This window comes from Ciona intestinalis, chromosome 2 (genome assembly GCF_000224145.3).
Source record: "Ciona intestinalis chromosome 2, KH, whole genome shotgun sequence".
Taxonomy (NCBI): domain Eukaryota; kingdom Metazoa; phylum Chordata; class Ascidiacea; order Phlebobranchia; family Cionidae; genus Ciona; species Ciona intestinalis.
The window spans coordinates 1,262,936-1,280,051 of NC_020167.2; the positions used below are offsets into that span (position 1 = coordinate 1,262,936).

General features: G+C 36.6%; 3 protein-coding genes across 13 annotated transcripts in view; 1 reads left to right on the forward strand and 2 right to left on the reverse strand.

The window, feature by feature from the left end:
- Positions 1 to 2,496, forward strand: part of LOC100175527 (protein-methionine sulfoxide oxidase mical2b) — a 32,036-nt gene extending 29,540 nt beyond the window's left edge. For 6 of the 7 annotated variants that reach the window (XM_018817337.2, XM_026840912.1, XM_026840913.1 and 3 more), the window contains 6 exons: positions 179 to 336; positions 489 to 582; positions 702 to 795; positions 927 to 1,000; positions 1,479 to 1,587; positions 1,907 to 2,496. The gene's annotated coding sequence lies outside the window, so the exon portion shown is untranslated. Of the gene's footprint in view, positions 1 to 178; positions 337 to 488; positions 583 to 701; positions 796 to 926; positions 1,001 to 1,478; positions 1,594 to 1,906 lie in introns of all 7 variants that reach the window. The other variant, XM_026840910.1, reaches the window with a different exon arrangement.
- An 11-nt stretch (positions 2,497 to 2,507) lies between these two features.
- LOC100185731 (HEAT repeat-containing protein 4) lies at positions 2,508 to 11,471 on the reverse strand. Of its 2 annotated transcripts, XM_009859473.3 has the most exons (16): positions 11,160 to 11,471; positions 10,709 to 10,910; positions 10,224 to 10,367; positions 9,421 to 9,573; positions 9,019 to 9,216; positions 8,408 to 8,548; positions 7,798 to 7,998; positions 7,177 to 7,328; positions 6,584 to 6,739; positions 5,870 to 6,048; positions 5,390 to 5,529; positions 5,001 to 5,190; positions 4,400 to 4,562; positions 3,773 to 3,883; positions 3,261 to 3,338; positions 2,508 to 2,657 (listed from the first exon to the last, which is right to left on the reverse strand). In XM_009859473.3, the coding sequence occupies exons 1-14, from the start codon at positions 11,463 to 11,465 to the stop codon at positions 3,791 to 3,793; spliced, it is 2,418 nt and encodes an 805-aa protein (XP_009857775.3). In that variant the 5' UTR covers positions 11,466 to 11,471; the 3' UTR covers positions 2,508 to 2,657; positions 3,261 to 3,338; positions 3,773 to 3,790. The 2 variants fall into 2 exon arrangements, with proteins under 2 accessions (XP_009857775.3, XP_026696723.1); XM_026840922.1 differs by lacking the exons at positions 3,773 to 3,883; positions 4,400 to 4,562.
- A 1,872-nt stretch (positions 11,472 to 13,343) lies between these two features.
- Positions 13,344 to 16,679, reverse strand: LOC108951008 (uronyl 2-sulfotransferase-like). Of its 4 annotated transcripts, none has more exons than XM_026840923.1 (8): positions 16,270 to 16,674; positions 15,983 to 16,194; positions 15,552 to 15,631; positions 15,313 to 15,469; positions 15,051 to 15,148; positions 14,658 to 14,718; positions 14,155 to 14,195; positions 13,344 to 13,507 (listed from the first exon to the last, which is right to left on the reverse strand). In XM_026840923.1, the coding sequence occupies exons 1-8, from the start codon at positions 16,385 to 16,387 to the stop codon at positions 13,387 to 13,389; spliced, it is 888 nt and encodes a 295-aa protein (XP_026696724.1). In that variant the 5' UTR covers positions 16,388 to 16,674; the 3' UTR covers positions 13,344 to 13,386. The 4 variants fall into 4 exon arrangements, 2 of the variants coding, with proteins under 2 accessions (XP_026696724.1, XP_018672909.2); XM_018817364.2 differs by having other exon boundaries at positions 14,599 to 14,718; positions 16,270 to 16,668; XR_003397624.1 differs by having other exon boundaries at positions 13,406 to 13,507; positions 14,090 to 14,195; positions 16,270 to 16,679.
- Between the last annotated feature and the right edge of the window lie 437 nt (positions 16,680 to 17,116).

Consider the following 17,116-nt stretch of genomic DNA (forward strand, 5'->3'; position numbering starts at 1 on the left):
TAACGACGCTAGAAGTTTTTTAATATATAAAGTATGCGCATACTTTTTTTTACACAGTTTGCCATTTATTAATTTGCAAAATTTTTGCAACTCATTCTGTTTGCGCTCTAACCCTTTCAAACCTCAATTCTGCTTGACACATAAGTTTCTGACCAGCACAATCACCTTCCAATTGCAGATCGCCCATTCAGTCGCCACCAATTTGGTCGTAAACGTCAGACTACATTGGCTGGTCTTACGCCGTCGCAAATCGACGCAAAGATCACTCGTCGCGTCAAAATTGCTGCACGCAGACAAGCGAAGATGGAAGCTCAACGTAGATTAACACGGGCGCAGGTGATAAGACGCTAAACAGCATAAATATATATCCAGTGTTTACGCCGTTATTCAAACGCGTATTGTCCAGCAATGTAATACAAAAATTGCTTATTCGAATTGAATGTAATGTATTTTTTATCATTTTATCATTTACCCGTTGTTTGACGTAGGCGATACAACGTCAGCTTGAAGAGGTAGAAGTACAACAGAAACTATTAGAAGAAAGAGGAGTTAAACTGGAAATGCTACTGCGCGAAACATCTGGTAATAATTGTTATGTCACTAAAAAAACGAGTAAAAAAAATTAAAATATTTCTTTTTTTTTTCTGTTTAAAATTTTGTTTAGAATTTTATAAAATAGCTATTTTGACGTCATAACGCAGGCGAAAATGAAGATTCTAGAACCATGAAGAAATGGTTTGATCTTGTGCAAGAGAAGAACGCATTGTTGAGATACGAGAACGAACTTATGATAAAGTAAGTTGGATTATAAAGACGTTACCACGGCCTACTAGTGATACGACTTCGTGAATTACCAGGCCGTATCTCTAGTAGGCCGTGGCGTTACTTAAAACAAAGTTAATTTTATTCATTGTTTCCATCCACAGCCAACGTGAGTTGCAACTGGAAGATGTACAAAGTCGCTTACAGCAGGAATTAAGAGAAAGAATGGCGACTGATGGTAAACAGTATATCACTTATTTATAAACCTTTGGTAAAAAGCAAATGTTTTATTGATGCAGTTGAAATATAATGTTTTGAAATTTTAAACAGAGTACTTAAACTTTTTGAGCTGCACAACTTTAAAGCTCTACTCTTAAAAAAAAAATTTTTAGTTAATTTCTTTGAAACATTTTGTTCATCGCTCGCGTTGTATTCATCGTGCATGTTTCTGTAGTTTGAGAATATACTTAAAAGTATATACAGTAGGGTGGGGGAAGATGGGACACCTTTTCTCTGTATTTTATCGCCCCATTTGGTAGGAAACAAAGAACTTTCAAAGAATTATTAAACCGTATCCTCACGACTCCCTTTGTTATTGTTTAAAACCAGATCAGGATATTTAGACAAAAGGTGTCCCACCTTCCCCACCATATTATATGCACTAATTTACACCATTGTTCCGTCGATTTTGTTCCTAATTTTTCAATTCCTCCCAGACACTCGGAAAACATCGGAGCAACTTTCCCAAGAGAAAGAAATCCTCAGGAAGATGTTGGAAGTCGTGGAACAGAGGGATGAGCTGGTCGGACTTCTCGAGGAGCAAAGGTTAAAGTGAGGCTGATAATATTTCTCTTTCCTTTTTTCAAATAACTTTTTTTATTTTTTTACTTTTACGAGGCAGGTTTATAACGCCTAAACTGTTTGTTAAACAGTTGTTCTTCTTTTATAAACTTAACCATGGAATAAAAAGCCTATGTTGTAACTATTTAAACTGCCCTTCCCTGCAAGAATAAATAAGTAATGATATTTCAATGCGCAGTTTGGGCACATTCGTTAAGCTCAACTTGTTTCATGAAACATTTCACCGTTAATACGAACCTTGAATAAAGTAATTCTCACTTAACGGTTTCTAATCTTAAACCAGAGAGAAGGAAGATGCGATTGATCCGGAGGTGCTGATGATGAGCAATAAGTTCAGCGCCTTCACTGGCGACCTCTCCTCAGCTAATCGTTAATGTTTTCCCAGTGTTATCAGATATGAATGATCATTTTCTCCAAAAAGTTCAGTGTTGCCATCAAAAACACAGGACCAAATGATCGCATAACCACTGTGCCCCATTCTCAGCGGTTCTAAATTTTAGTATTGTGATTTAAACCTTCCATCATTGTATTCATTTGCTGCAAACTGTGCTTACATGGTGGACCTGTTTATTTTGTTACGTATTAATCAATGTTGCTTTTGAGCTGCTTTGTTTACGCATGCTGTTTTTAATCAATGTTATATACTTTTGCTTTGTTACTGGTATGTGCGGGCCAAGCATGACATCGACCAAATATTTTCATAAGCCATAAGGAAGCTTTACGTGCTGCCGAAAGCAAAGGCCAATGAACTTTTACAATCCTTAAAAACTGCTTTAATTTTCATCACCGCACTTTAGATTGCACTTTCTTAAACCTATATCTGCGTGCTATGCTTTAAGGTACGGGAATAAAAGACTTCACGCAGTGCGGAAATACCACTTGAATAATCTGCAAGGTTTTGGTTTGTATTTAACGTACAGTGTTCATTATTCATGGTGTAAGTTGCCTGCTTGCTATGGGAGTTAAAGAATCTCGCTTGTTCAGCATAGACGGATCTTCTTCGTACAAAACTTCAATGCGACTGCTTGATTTTTCTGCAACAATCATCGAACGTAATGTGTCGTTATTTGAAAGAAAGATATATTTATATAGGCCCATTACAAACCAGTGCCAAAACAGTGAATGGGGCGATTGCTTTTACTTAAAAGTATAGTACGAAGTTAAGAAACTGATAGATACCACTCATTGTTGTTGGTGGGTATTTGTTCTTAGGCAAGAGACCAAACAACAACAAAGTGTTAGACACAGTTAGCAAAAAAAGGGTATACAATCACTGTACTGGTGTCGTAATATATTTGGGCCAGTGTCGTGATACATTTGTTCCCGACCGCTGAATTTGGGCTGGGCGCCATTGCGCATGCGCAGTTTAACACAACCCTTTGTTAGAAACGCTTGGGTCCTGACACTTACACGTTAAAGTTCAAGTTTTTAATTTAAAATCAGCAGAAATGAGTTGAATATCTCATATGAAGCTGTTGGGCAACTTAGTAATAAACCTGGGATAACAAAATGTAAACTCCTGTGCAAGATTTTATTTAGCGATCTAATGGCCTTCTTGCTGGAATTGCCGCTCATCGTCTTTGAGATTTCCCAACTTGATAATAAACAAGTAAAAAAGCAAGTGTATGGTCACTTACCTCTTGTTTCAGGTCGATCAGCAGAAGGAGTGAGTGTTATACTTGGTGGACGAGGTAAAGAGTTCTTTCTTGATGAAGCTGTGAATGTAATTATTACATTGGTTTTGTTTTGTCTATCTTTCTATCATATTACTTTTGTTTGTATTAGAAGACTAATTTAATAATAATTAAACATAAATGGCTTGCTTGTCCGCTAGGTTTTTTGGGGATTTTCTCATTGTTTTATGTATGGCTAATAATTCGGACAACCCGTTAGTGACCTCTGGGATGAAGCAATTGCCTTTAAGTGTCTTGCTCAAGGACACATACGCCACAATAGTAGCAGCGACAAGCCTTGAACTTATTACTTTGGGTTACAGGCAGGCGCGCTAATTAAATGTAAATATATTTTCAACAACTGTTGTTTTGTATCCTTTCCTTTTGTTATATTTTAAAACCTTTGCTACAGTAATCAAAGAGACAAATAAAGTTATTGTTATTATTATTATTATTACAGATTAAATAAACCTTACATGAGGCACAAGACTTCATTAAAACATTGTTGATTTCGGGTGTGACGTCATCATCATCAGATGAATCGTTGCTGGAACTTGAATCGTAGAGAACGTTGCCGATATTTGTGCCTATGGTGAGTAATGTGTGACACAGGTTGACATACATGAATAAATATTTTAAACATCAAGACACATTTTACAAAATTTTTGATTTTAACATATTGGAGAACTTCCAAAATTTCAATTGAACTATTAATTGAAAGTTTATATATGACGCATTTAATCTTCATAAAAAGTGGTTTGAAATAATGCTTGTGTAAAAGCTATGGTTTATTAAGAATTGCGGATGCAGTTAAAGTCGTAACGAATAAGCCGCTGTTGTTTAAAACTCCATTGATGCTCTCCACTTAATGAATTAGTACAGATGTATTGATAATAGATAAGAAGAGTTAATAACATAAATCACTAACGATAGCCAGATTTCAACAGAGTAAATTAGGGCAGAGAGGGAGTTAAGGTAATACTGAGACCAGTCAGATGGTAGCGTCAGACAGACAAATGAAATAGTAGTTGCTGGTGTTTTTATCATGAATGGATACTTTAGTAAGTATTGAATTTGACTAAAACAATAAAAAACGCTTGTACCTTTCTTTCGTATTTATCAAGTTCTTTCTCATACATGATAACTTTGGCAGCCACCACGCTCTTCTTACACAACCTCTGAACTTCTGCCTTGATCTGACGGATCATCTCCATGTTGTCCTCTGGTCCGCTCATCCCAAAAGCATCCAGTGTCTTCCGAACCTCCCTGAGAAATAAAAGCATTTTTGCATTTTTCATTATATGTCATATAAAAAGTTATAAAAGTTTTTTTTAACACTTTAACAGCATAGCCTAAACTTAATGTTTAAATGATGAAGTCCACAAAAGGTAAGTTTTGTTTGGGTAAAAATTAAAGAGCCTAAAATGTTAGGTAAAATTTATTTAACGAGAAAATTTAGTGCGTAGACTTAGTTGTATGAACAAAGCAAAATACATGGTAACTTGTAAGCTGGCACCAGGTGTATGAAACAGAATACCATATTAACAACTGTTGTTTTTAGGACATAGGAGAATAAAGCAAGTTACATTTATAAATAATTTTCACTTATTTATCTCGCGTACAAAAGCTTCATCACATATTCTAACACTGGTGCCATATTTCATACCTTGCGCCCATGTATGTATAATCTGTACCACCACTTACTCTTTAACTGCAGCATCTGGTTCTACAAGAACTCGATCCTGCAGGACATGAATAACTTCATCTGATTGGCAGTTGAGTTTACAAATGGCCACGCACGCCTCCAACCTAACTCCAGGTTCATCTTCAAAACGAAGAGCCCACACGAGGGAGCTCTCAGCTTTATCACACAACATTCCAATATCTCCGAGTGCTAACAAACAGTTTGTTTTCATTATAATTTAACAGTTAAAGTTAAACTTTAACTATATGTTATTTACTTAAATTTAAACTTTAATTATATGTTTTTTTACTAACAGTTTGGTAATGCCAATCCTGGCCTAAATCATAAGACATACCACGCTGTGGGACCTCATCCATTTAGAATGGAATGTTTTTAAACAGAATCTAACCTTTGATGGCGTAAGCTTTAATTTTCCATGCTGGGTCAAACTGGGTGAGTCGGACAAGTTGCTTCACAACTCGTTCATCAGCAATCATCAACTTGGCTGCTGTTTTACAACTTTCCAATCTCACAGACACATACTCTGCACTGAAAGCTACAGTGTTAATCACAGTGTGTTTCCATGGGCATTTGTTAGATTGCGAAAATGGTGAAAATTCTATTTATTCAAAAGGTTGAGATTTTTGAGAAATGGCCATGGACAATAGGTTGACCCAAAGCTTTCTAAAAGAGCTGTAAAATATTAAAAAAAAAGAATCTTTTTTTGACTAAAAGTATAATTACTATAATTTTCTGTTTATTAAATACAATATTTAAAGTAGAAATCTATCTTTTTGAGATTTTGACATAAAGAGGCTTAGAACAATTACACGTTTATTGATAACATTAACATAGAGATTTGAGCAACTTTGGGTATCACAACATGTACCTGAAGCATTTAATAAACTCAGGCAGTAAAGTAGCAGTCATGATGCCAAGATGAGCAATCTTCCTAAGCACATCAGCACACACACGTTCATTGCCTGTGGCAAGTTTTTCCCTCAAATCAAAGTGAACGTCGCGACCATGGCCTGTACGACCCAAAGTACGAGATGCTGCTTTTCTTACCTGGTAAAGTTTTTCTTTATTAGAATACACTACTTATAAGTATACTATAAAATATATAGTAGGGTGGGTGAAGATAGGACACCTTAAGTACTTAATATACAAACATCCTGATTCTATTTCAAATTTACAACCGTATATGGGATTGATATTTTATATTTTTTTGAATTCTTTGTTTACCACCAAATGGGACGAGAACACAACGAACAGGTGTCCGATCTTCCCCTAATCTACTATATTTATTTAAAATTGAAAAGTTCAATGTTCAGGCAAATATGTTTTTAAAATAGCAGAGCAAATGCCTTAAGTGTCTTGCTCAAGGACACATACCCCCACAATGGTAGCAGCGACGATCCTTGAACCCATTACCTCTGGGTTACTGGCAGGTGCGCTAACCACTTTGCCACAGCGCCGGACAATTAATAAACCTAATACATTCTAAACAAAGCTAAATATTCTAGCTTGTATAAAAACAAATTAAAACCAATTTTAACAATGTTTTACGCCACGTTTAGGATATCTGCACAATATCCCACACCTCAGAACTCCAGTCTTCCCACATTAAGTTTGAAAGTTTGTGGACAAGATCTCGGTTGATATTACCAGATAGTTGTGCGAGTACTTTACATGAAATAACCTTGTCCTTCCAACTGCTGCTGTTAAGTTGTTCTGCTAGCAACGAGTGTACTAACCTCTGGAAAGTAACAAATATGTTAACTTTATTATACAAATGTTTCATATGTAAAATTTGTTTAATGCCGAAGGTAAAAATTTATATAGTAGGGTGGGGAAGATGGGACACCTTTAGCACATAGAATCTAAATATTCTGATCGTGTTTTAAACAATTAACAGCGGTCTATGGGAGTCTAAAATAGTATGAATAGGTGTCCAATCTTACCCCATCTATATATTACATTATGCTTAGCAAAGCAGAATAATAAATACTTTGAAACTGTTAAAGAATAATATATTAAACAAAACAGTAGCTTTTGTTTATAATAAGGGTACGTGAGCAGTTAAAGTTTATAATATATGTCAGGTAATGTGGACAGAAACACAGTGTATGTCTGAATAAATAAGCGTTTTTGAAGCCTTTTTTAGGAAAAAGAAAAACTGGAGGAATCACGTACAGTGTGTTGACTGACATGTACAAGGAGTGCAGTAGCTTGACTTTGCTGATCTGTTTCAAGTAACATCTGAATGAGTAAGTGAACAACTCTTGCGTCAGTGTTACCACTCAAAGCTAAGCACTGAGCACAAGCCATTTTATCAGTGGGAACACCTGCGTGGAATATATACATTGTGTTAAACATATTTATAAGATTTTCAGGTTTTAAAAATGTTGTTGAATTTCATTGGAAACGCTTTAAATAACATTGGAAGACAATTGTCTCAGGCAACTGGCGCTGTAACACAGTTGGTTAGCGCGCATGCCTCTAACCCAAAGGTAATGGGTTCAAGGATTGTTGTTGTTCCCATTGTGGGCGTATATGTCGTTGGGGAGGACACTTAAAAGCAATTGCTTTAACCCAGTATTCACTAATGGGTTGGCCAAATATCAGCCACACATAAAAAAAATCCCCAAAAATAATCATCCACAAAGTAACATACTTGGTAGCTCGTAAGCTGGCACAAGGTGTTAAACAGAACACCCCTGTTTAACCACACTAGTTTCCGGCCACACGAGGATAAAGCAAGTTACATTATTGAAACATTTCTTACAGACTTAGTTTATTGAATATTTCACTTACCATGCTCTAAATTATGTTCCAATATTTCTTCCACAGTTTCATCGCATATGGATAGCGTGTACAAGCACATAGCTGCAGCCAGCCTCACTCTGCTATTTGAATCTTCTAGACTTTTTCTAACTGCTGTGAGCAACACTTCAGGAAGATGTCCTTTCTCTGAACCTCCATCACAAACAGAAGCATCAATGGTTGGCAAGACAGCTGTTCAAAAATAATTCAACTGAAAATCTATTTTTTTCTGTATGACAATTTAGACAACCAATTATTCACATGCCCACAATTGTAGCGACGAATGTTAAACTTCTAACCTATAGGCTATAGTCAAGCCTGCCAACTACTGTGCCGCCGAACCAGACAAATTATTACAGTACCAACTTTTTAAAGTCATATAGGTTAAAAAATTGTGTTTAAGATTATGTTGGAACATATTTTTCATATGCATATGCTTAAACTAACATGCACAACAATCTCCCAAATGCTTAAATCCAAAATATTTTAAAATAGGCTTTTTCGTACTCAAGAACCAATGAGGAGAGCAAGAGCAAAAGTTCACTTAATTGTATTTATGCTATACTGTGTAGATTCAGGCTAAATGTGTTCTTTAGCTTACGTAATACTGCAAGATCAGCAACTGGTATTTTGTGCAGAGAAGCCATTGCACACGCTGCCACCGCACCTAACCTTAAATGGTCATGTATGTTGTTCATGTCAGTAATAACATCGGCCAAAGTAATATCTTGCCAGCGACTAGCTGTAGAGAAAATATAATTCGTATACAATGTGGTATGAATTCACTTGAATTCCAACCTTCTGGTCAGGAAGTCAGTGTCAGTCAATATATTTATGAATGTAATGTAACTTGCTTTATTCTCGGGTGGCTGGAAAACGACAGTTGTTATAACACAGGTGTTTATACAGCAAGTATTAGCTTACGAGTTACCATGTCTTTGTAGGTGATTTTTTTTGTTTTTTATTCTTTTTATATTAATAGCTGATACTTAGACAACCCATTAAGGAGTACTGGGTTGGAGCAATTGCTGTCAAGTGTCTTGCCCAAAGACACAAACGTCCACAATTGCAGCAGTGATGAGCCTTGAACCCATTTCCTATAGGTTAGAGGCAAGCGCACTAAGCAACTGTGCTAAGGCGCCATTTAGAAAATGTTATGATGGTGTTTGCAACTGACAACCAAAAACAATGTTTTATTACAATATTGCCCACCTAGTCTCCATTTAGATCTCCATTCCTCCACTATATGTATCATGGGTGCATTGTTAAGCATAGTGGTGGTGGTGCTGGACATTCTAAAATCTTCAAATTTAGCTGACTCCATGCAGGGAGGGTTAAGACCGCGTTCCGAAGTAAAGTCTGCGGGCTGAGGAAGACCACGCCAACGTTGTAAACCACGCGTCGTGTTACCTGGTAGATGAAATTACTACATTTAACAATGAATGTCATGTAATAGGCTACGTGTGCTGCAAAATCTTCACAAGTTAAATTAATTTACGAATACTTTTGTCATGGATTATAAGTAAAATATAAGGTATAAACTTTGGGCCGTAATTTCAATTGGAATTAGAATTTCTGTGTATTTTACCAAAACACAACCTAACTATAACCTACCACTACGATGTGTCTTCTTTTTGCCGTTAACATGTCTCCACTGAGCTCGGTTGGGAGGATACAAATCCTGGATGTTACTTTGATACTCCGATAAGTCATCCATGATAATACGACTCTTGTTTCCATTCTTTTGATAAACAGGTTTGGCTTGGTCTAAAAAGCAGTTAAGTGACTTGTTATTTATACTAGTTTCTTATATATTTTTAATGAACTTGAATGTAATTTACTTTTATCCTCGCTTGGCGAGAAAATGACAGTCGTTATAACACTTGTGTTCATACACCTCGTGTCAGCTTACGAGTTACCATGTATGTTACTTTGTAGGTAATTATTTTTTTTATTTTTTTTTTGTATGACTGATAATTTGGACAACCCATTAGTGACCTCTGGGTTGAAGCAACTGCAGTTAAGTGTCTTGCACAAGGACACATACGCCCAAAATGGTAGCAGCGTCGAGCCTCGAACTCATTACCTCTGGGTTACAGGCAGGCGCGCTAACCACTTTGCCACGGCGCCAGACTGAACTTAACTTGCTGTATACTGCTTTGACTGGAAAAGGACAGTCGTTATAACATAGGTGTTTATACACCTCGTTCTAGCTTACGTGATAGGAGCTACCAAGATTTTTTTTTTTTTAGGTATGGCTGATAATTTGGATAACCCATTAGTGACCACTGGGTTGGAGCAATCTTTAGGTTTCTTGACCAAGGACACATACAGTTGAAGGCAGGCGCACTAAACAGTCTGCCATGGCGCTGGATTTATGACAATCTAAAGGAAATGTAGAATAAGTTCCTGCATACTTGTATATAATTGCTGTTCAAATGCATTCTGTGTGGAGTTGATAAATTTTCCCGCAGCCGGATTCAGAAAGTCCTGCATCTTTGGAGGAGGAGGAGCTTCCAGGTGTTTCACTTGGAGGTTCTGAGCTGTTTGGTTCACTGAATCTGTACAATTGAATGAATGGCATTTTGTTTATCTTTGCATACACAGTTTTATAACAACTGTTGTTTTGTTGCTATATCCTGTCCTTTTGTTTAAATAATTTTCAAACCTTCGCTACCGTAAAAGCCAAATAAAGTTATTACTATTATATTATAAAAGGGCTGCATTAAAACACACAATATCCTTATAGTATCGCTAAATAACCTTTAATTGTTATGCCCAAACACAAACACCACTACCATGGTGGCAGTTTCATTAACCAAGCCAGATGTCTTTGTATCATGTTACATGCATGCGTTTTTTTTCAATGACACCAAATTAGGACACGACAATAATATCTCACCACTGACTGTGATGACTTTACTTCTTTCTTGTTTGATGAAACGTGGTAGTTTATAATATTGTGCAAATGTTTGCTGCAGAAGAGGATCAGCGTGAAGTTTCTCAAGCTTTTCAATTTTCTTTCGGTGCCTTCTTTCTTCCAGCTCTTTTTTCTTTAGTTCAAGCTTTTTATTCTCTATCGCTTCAATATCTGTTTCTTCTCCCTGTCATAAAATTAAAATAATGTCAAAACCATGATTGTATGGTAACTTATACTACATTAACTTTTAACATAAACAATTCTATTTATCTCTTTTAATATATTAAATAGCAGCGATGAATAATTTTATTGAAACAACGAAGAGAAAGCAACTAGCAACAAAATAGCAGTCATTAAAACCACACTACCTGGTAAAATTTAATTGGGAAAAAATGGCTGCTAAACCCACTATAACATGAAATAGATTAATTACCTCTTCACGAACAAGATGAGTGTTGCTAATTTTTGCTCCGAATTTGTTCTTCACGAGACGGTCGAGTCGTTCTTTCTGTGAACCCGCCGAAACATTTTCAAATACGATCCATCTAGCCGTGTCTTTGCTTAACCTTCCAAGGACATATTCATCCCATTCTGATGGAGTTCCATGTTTGCTCTTCCGTTGATTCGTTCCATTATCAGAGATGTAATATGAAGAAGGCAATCTGCTTCTCGAGGATTTTTTCTTTTTTATTTGCTCAGTAAATGCTGCGTTTGTTTCCGTTAAAAACACAGTCTTCATGCTCTTTTCAGATCTTGCGGAACGTGGTGCAGTGTAGCCATGGCGCTCTGTAACGTCTCTTGGTTTTTGCTTCATCCTCGCAGCATTCGGCAAGGCAAGCTTAGTCAGGTGACCGGGAACCTTTCCTAATGTATCCTCTTGCATTAAATCTACCGGTCGGTTTTGTGCTTTTGGGCAATATTTCCACAACATCATTTGCGTTGTAAACTGTGTGGAAATCAATCTCATCGTACGGTAAAGCATGAGCACATCGTTCCTTGACCACATCCCCACTAAACTCTAGATGTTTACTGACATCTTTTATAAAGAATTTGTTGATGTTGGTTTGATGCTTTCCAAGTGGATTTGGTACCGGGTTAACATCTGGTTTTTCAACTTTAATATGACGAGTGTCATCTCCAACAAATGGAATCTTCACTCGAGACGCGCTCGGGAAGAACACGGGAGCCTCCAGCGCCCTCCTTTCCATTCTATTTGTATTTTAAGCTTTGCTTTTTATCATATTATATATTATTGCATTGTCCTCCATCACATATGTTCCTAATCCCTGATTGCAGACAAAAGCATTTGCACTTTAGTGATGGGAGTTATGCGTTAACGCGATACAGATCAGGGTTTCAGCCGTTTCAGGGAATAATATTTAGATAAACCCTTGACCAAAGCCGCATGGAAAGGCAACCTAAAAATCGGAAACACTAAATTTATGGTCAATTTATTATTTTGTCATTATAATAAACAATAAGCCATGAGGTATAATTAGCGTGGGTAAAACTCCTAGCAACCAATTTGCTACTGCGCCACCACACGAACAAATTGTACTGTAGGAATTCTTTGGGGTGTAAAATGTGGAGCTAATTGGATTCAAAGCCCATAGAAATCACTACTTAGATCTGATTATGTAGCCTACATTAACACTGTTGCTTGATATAATAGTTATAATTTACAAACTAAAAGCGTTAGTTTTAATATTAAAATAATGCTTGTTCTAAAGATTGTATCTAGATAGTGACGCAGTTGTCGTGCACGGTTAATACGTAACTTTGTAGGAGTTTGTAGTTTATCTGAATAACTGACAACACGACGACTCATTAATGACCACTGAAAGTTACCATCAACGAGCCTTGAACCCATATTCTTTAGGTCAAATGCAGTCCGTACTCTTTAGCCATGTGTCATGATAAAACCACATGGGCCGACAGTGTTACTTATCGGTGCATGTTGTGTGGACGCTAAGTTGGTTCGCGATCCTTTTGGAAAAGCTTTGACCCTACAGTACTCGATGGGACGCCGTTAGGAGGGACGATCGTGTTTCGGCCACATGACTTTTTGATTACCTCCTATGCGTTCTTGCACAGCCGAAGTTTTTGTTTGCTTCTGGGGGTGTTTTTACGCATTTTTCAGAAGCTGTCTCGTTTTAAAAACTTTGGTGCTACCGTTAGATCACATTAGGGCATCTTGTCCAAAAACAAAATTACTTTTATCATTAGTATGTCATTTTAATAAGGGGTTGGTTATTTGTTTTTTTAAATATGGCTTTCGGCTATACATGGAGGTAAAGGAATATAGGACACTTTTTAGCACATAAAATTTAAATATCTTGATCGTGTTTTAACCAAATACGACCGCGTGTGTAAGTCGTGAGGATACAGTGTTATAATTCTTTGATTGTTCTTTGTTTACTGCCAAATAGGACGTAAAAAATAGATTAAAAGTGTACCATCTTCCCCCGCCCTACTATATAACATATGGATAAAACCGGCCAACCAAATCAAAATTAATAAAAAAGCAATATTGCGACACAGTAGCTTTTCATCGACATTTGTGTACGGTAGAGCCAGAGGTATTAATGACAAGACTTAACCATATAAAAGTCGGATAAATGTTGAACCAATATTAGGTAAGATCTATACTTTTTAATTGTTTATAAAATCTCGCTTTCACGAATTTGTAAAACTGATCTTCGTAGAACAACGCAGTTCGCAGTTTCCGTTTTGTTTCTTCTGATGGTTGTCTTTTGTTCGCTGTTTTCGTATGTCGTATCGCTGAATATAAAATGTAGTACAGTGAGGCAAAGTGTAACTCGGGAAAGGTGAAATATTTTCCCTTTTTACAAGTTTAGATAAATAAAACAAATGTTACAATGTTATTTGACGGTATTCTCACGGATAAACACAATTTTCAATGCCTCAAAGAAAACATTAAAACTTATCAGTGTTTGCAAAATAGGGTATTGGCAAGATGTAATTTGAAATGCTAGCCGAATCATATAAATTCGAAGAAATTTTGTAGCTGTAAGTAGTGTGGGGTAAGTTGGGACACCTTTAGCCATAATATATCAAAGCAACCTGATATCGTGTTTTAAACAACTAATAATATAAATGTTCTTTGTTTACTACCAAAGATACAAGAAAATCGAACAAAAAGATGTCCCATTTCCCCCCCACCCCACTTTACAAATTCGGAGTATCATCTTAATGCATAAATTTATGGACATTTGAGTATTTGGGCAAAATGTGCTTGTCCCATTTCGTGTCCCATTTTACCCCGCTTTACCGTTCATGACGACATTTTACCAAAAGTTAATTCATACAAAACAACGGTCTGACACAAGGTGAACTTTGTACCTTATGACTATATATGGTTCGCTGTATATTGACCAAAGTACTCTCTACGTCACACCTTCACTTACCATTCACAGAAGCAAACATTTCTCGGGCACGGTCGAAGTATCTATAAATCAATTTGTACGTTAGTTACAATTACGACACTAAATTGTAGGATGTGTTAATATGACGGGCCAACGTGGTCGAAATACAATAAGAATCAAACACATTTAAGAAAACAAATTGTATTATTTTAAAAATACAGGCAGAATTATGAGTATAAGTGGGGTACGATGGGATATGAGGTAAGATGGGACATTTTAAAAATTACTTTTTCCATTTTATGATAAACGGAAACAAAACCTAATGTAATATGGTATTACTCCAAAACTGTCAAACATCCCCCACCCTACTATATTTAGTATTATGGTGTATTTATATACATACATTTTTTGCCAACACCGCAGCAGTGTGACCAATCACAACATATCAACGATTTCAAAATTAGTAGACTTTTTAAGCAGGATTACCTTGGCAGCGTGTGTTCTAATATTTTAAGAGTATTTTCCATATCCTCAGTAAGACCTACCACCAAGTAACTGTTCATCACATTCTCCTTTGCTTTATTTAAGCTCCACTCGTTGCTCCGGCTGCGTTTATGAGAATAATGTCAAAACTATTAATGAATGAATGTAACTTGCTTTGTCCTCGGTTCACCGGTAATCGACTGCCGTTATCACACGGGTGTTCTGTTTCATAACCTTTTGCCAGCTGACGAGTTACCATGTATGTTACTTTATGGATGAGTATCTTTGGGGATTTAACTTTTTTATGTATGACTGATAATTTAGACAACCCGTTAGTGATCACTGGGCTGGCGCTATTACGCCCACAAGGGTAGCAGCGACGAGCCTTGAACCCATTACCGTTGGGTTAGAGGCCACTTTGCTACGACGCCGGATTAATGATACAAGCATCCTACCTGCACTGGTTGTCTTGACCACAAAAATAATTTAAATACCGAGACGGGTTGTCATACAAACATTGTGTAACGTTGCGAGAAACACAATCATCCAAGCTCTGCAAAAGAATATTGATTCTTTATGCAATTAAGACGAAACCATGAGCCCCACTGCAAAGAACAAACAGCAACGGCGCTAGCGGTTAAGGTTATACAGTTTGTTTATTTGGCTGCGAACTTTAGACCCAAAAGCTTATATATCATTCGTACTAAACCCACTCACCATGGATCGTTTGTCGTCGCTCATTTTTACGAGCCATTTCTTCGCCTTTTCAGCAGTCCAACCCTTAAAGCCGAACCGATTAAAGTAGTAAGCGGATACGTAACGCTCCACTGGGTCGCGGATAACGTTTAAATAGGTAGGCTGCTGGAACCCGAACCTGGAATGTTGGTTTTCTGGGTTACACAGGGAATTTGATTTTCTGCTATGAATAGCATGCTGTTTTAACTTGAACTTTTTACCTTGTAAAATCCACGTAGTATAAATGCCGAACAAACATTGTTGTATTGCCAAGTGTCGACCACGAGTGTGCCAAGTTTGTCTGTTTTATATATGAGTTTTCGTTTTAGTATCGTTTAATTTTCCAAAATCGATCATGGTTATGTGCTTACCTACAAAAACACGCATGGTAAGTACCACGTTATATATATAGTTGGATAGGAAGATGGCACACTTTTTCATTCTATTTCCTCGTCCGATTTAGTAGTAGGTCAAAAAATTAAATAACTATAAAATCGTATCCTCACAACTTCAATAGACCACATAAATTGCTTAAAACACGATTAGAATACTTTGATATTGTGTGCTAAAGGTGTCTCGTTTTCCCAATATACTAAACACAATTTTTAATAGTAATCAAAGGGTTCAGCATATTAAACCATACACTATATACCTGTTCCGTTTCAGTTAAGCATTGCTTAATAAACGGTTTACTTTCTATGTGAACTTTAAATCGCGATTGAATTGAAAGTTTTACTATCAGTTTACGGATGGTGGTGCTTGCACATTTCGGAACACGATTGTAGACCACCGAACCAGCCAAGTTGCTAAAAGCTTCGTTTGCTAGCTGGGAAAAGCGGACCTTTTTTCGTGCAGTATCTGCAACTATATTTTGATTTGGTTAAATCAGGAAATTTACTGGATGAAGTATTAAATAGAATTTAATCGCAACCCCATTACCTTTTTCGTTTACTGATAGTTTACGTCTCATTTTCTTTAAACCTGATATTTGAATAAAAACATACATAAGCAATGCAACACATATAATACTTAAACATTTACGTAAAACACCGCGCATCTAAAACACATTAATTTCTGATTAAGAACTATTAACTATAGTTTTAACTAAATTACTTTCACGGGCTTACTCTTGATTATAGTTAACTAAACATCTGGTAGAAACTAAATAGAGCAGTATTTACGTCTTAGTATAATGATAAAAGAAGAACAGCCAATTTTGCCAATATAGGACTGTTTCTGTGGATGCGCACGTATATTACGCTCTGTATCTACACTTAACCTGTTACGCGATTTACGCACGCAATGCTACGTTATGCTTGCTGATAATTTACTGTTATATGACCAAACGTATTTATTTTTCGTCTGCAATCGTTGCGCTTGACTAGAACTAAAGTATCGCTATGCCTACTAGCAACACACCAGTGAAGCCAACGAAGCGCTACGCGTTTGTTGTCTAAACCAGGGTGATCCAGTTCTATTTAGTTACGAGCTTTGAAGAGATAAGGAAGCTTTTGGCTTGCGCTCGTATAAACAAAAACACACCATTGGAATCTGGAAAGTGAAAAGGGATGTCGTGTAGGCTATTTATCTGGCTAAATATCTTTAACGGTTCTTTATTAGTTTAAGTTAGACAGGTGGTAACCACCCGAGATAATAACGTTATCACAAATTTGGCAAATGTCAAGTTATGTATAGTAGGATTGGGGTAGATGGGACACCTTTTTATTCTATTTTCTCGTCTCGTTTGGTAGTAAACAAAGAACACTAAAAGAATTATACAACCGTA

What these genes read in the sequence shown, in the direction of transcription:
- LOC100185731 (XM_009859473.3), bottom strand. Translation starts at nt 11,465, where the DNA reads ATGAAGACTGTGTTTTTAACGGAAACAAACGCAGCATTTACTGAGCAA. An exon ending in GAGATCTAAATGGAGACTAG is followed by an intron (nt 8,549 to 9,018) that starts GTGGGCAATATT and finishes TTTTCTCTACAG; the next exon opens with CTAGTCGCTGGCAAGATATT. An exon ending in GGAACATAATTTAGAGCATG is followed by an intron (nt 7,329 to 7,797) that starts GTAAGTGAAATA and finishes TATTCCACGCAG; the next exon opens with GTGTTCCCACTGATAAAATG.
- LOC108951008 (XM_018817364.2), bottom strand. Translation starts at nt 16,387, where the DNA reads ATGCGCGGTGTTTTACGTAAATGTTTAAGTATTATATGTGTTGCATTG. An exon ending in GCTTAACTGAAACGGAACAG is followed by an intron (nt 15,632 to 15,982) that starts GTATATAGTGTA and finishes TATATAAAACAG; the next exon opens with ACAAACTTGGCACACTCGTG. An exon ending in TACTACGTGGATTTTACAAG is followed by an intron (nt 15,470 to 15,551) that starts GTAAAAAGTTCA and finishes CCAACATTCCAG; the next exon opens with GTTCGGGTTCCAGCAGCCTA.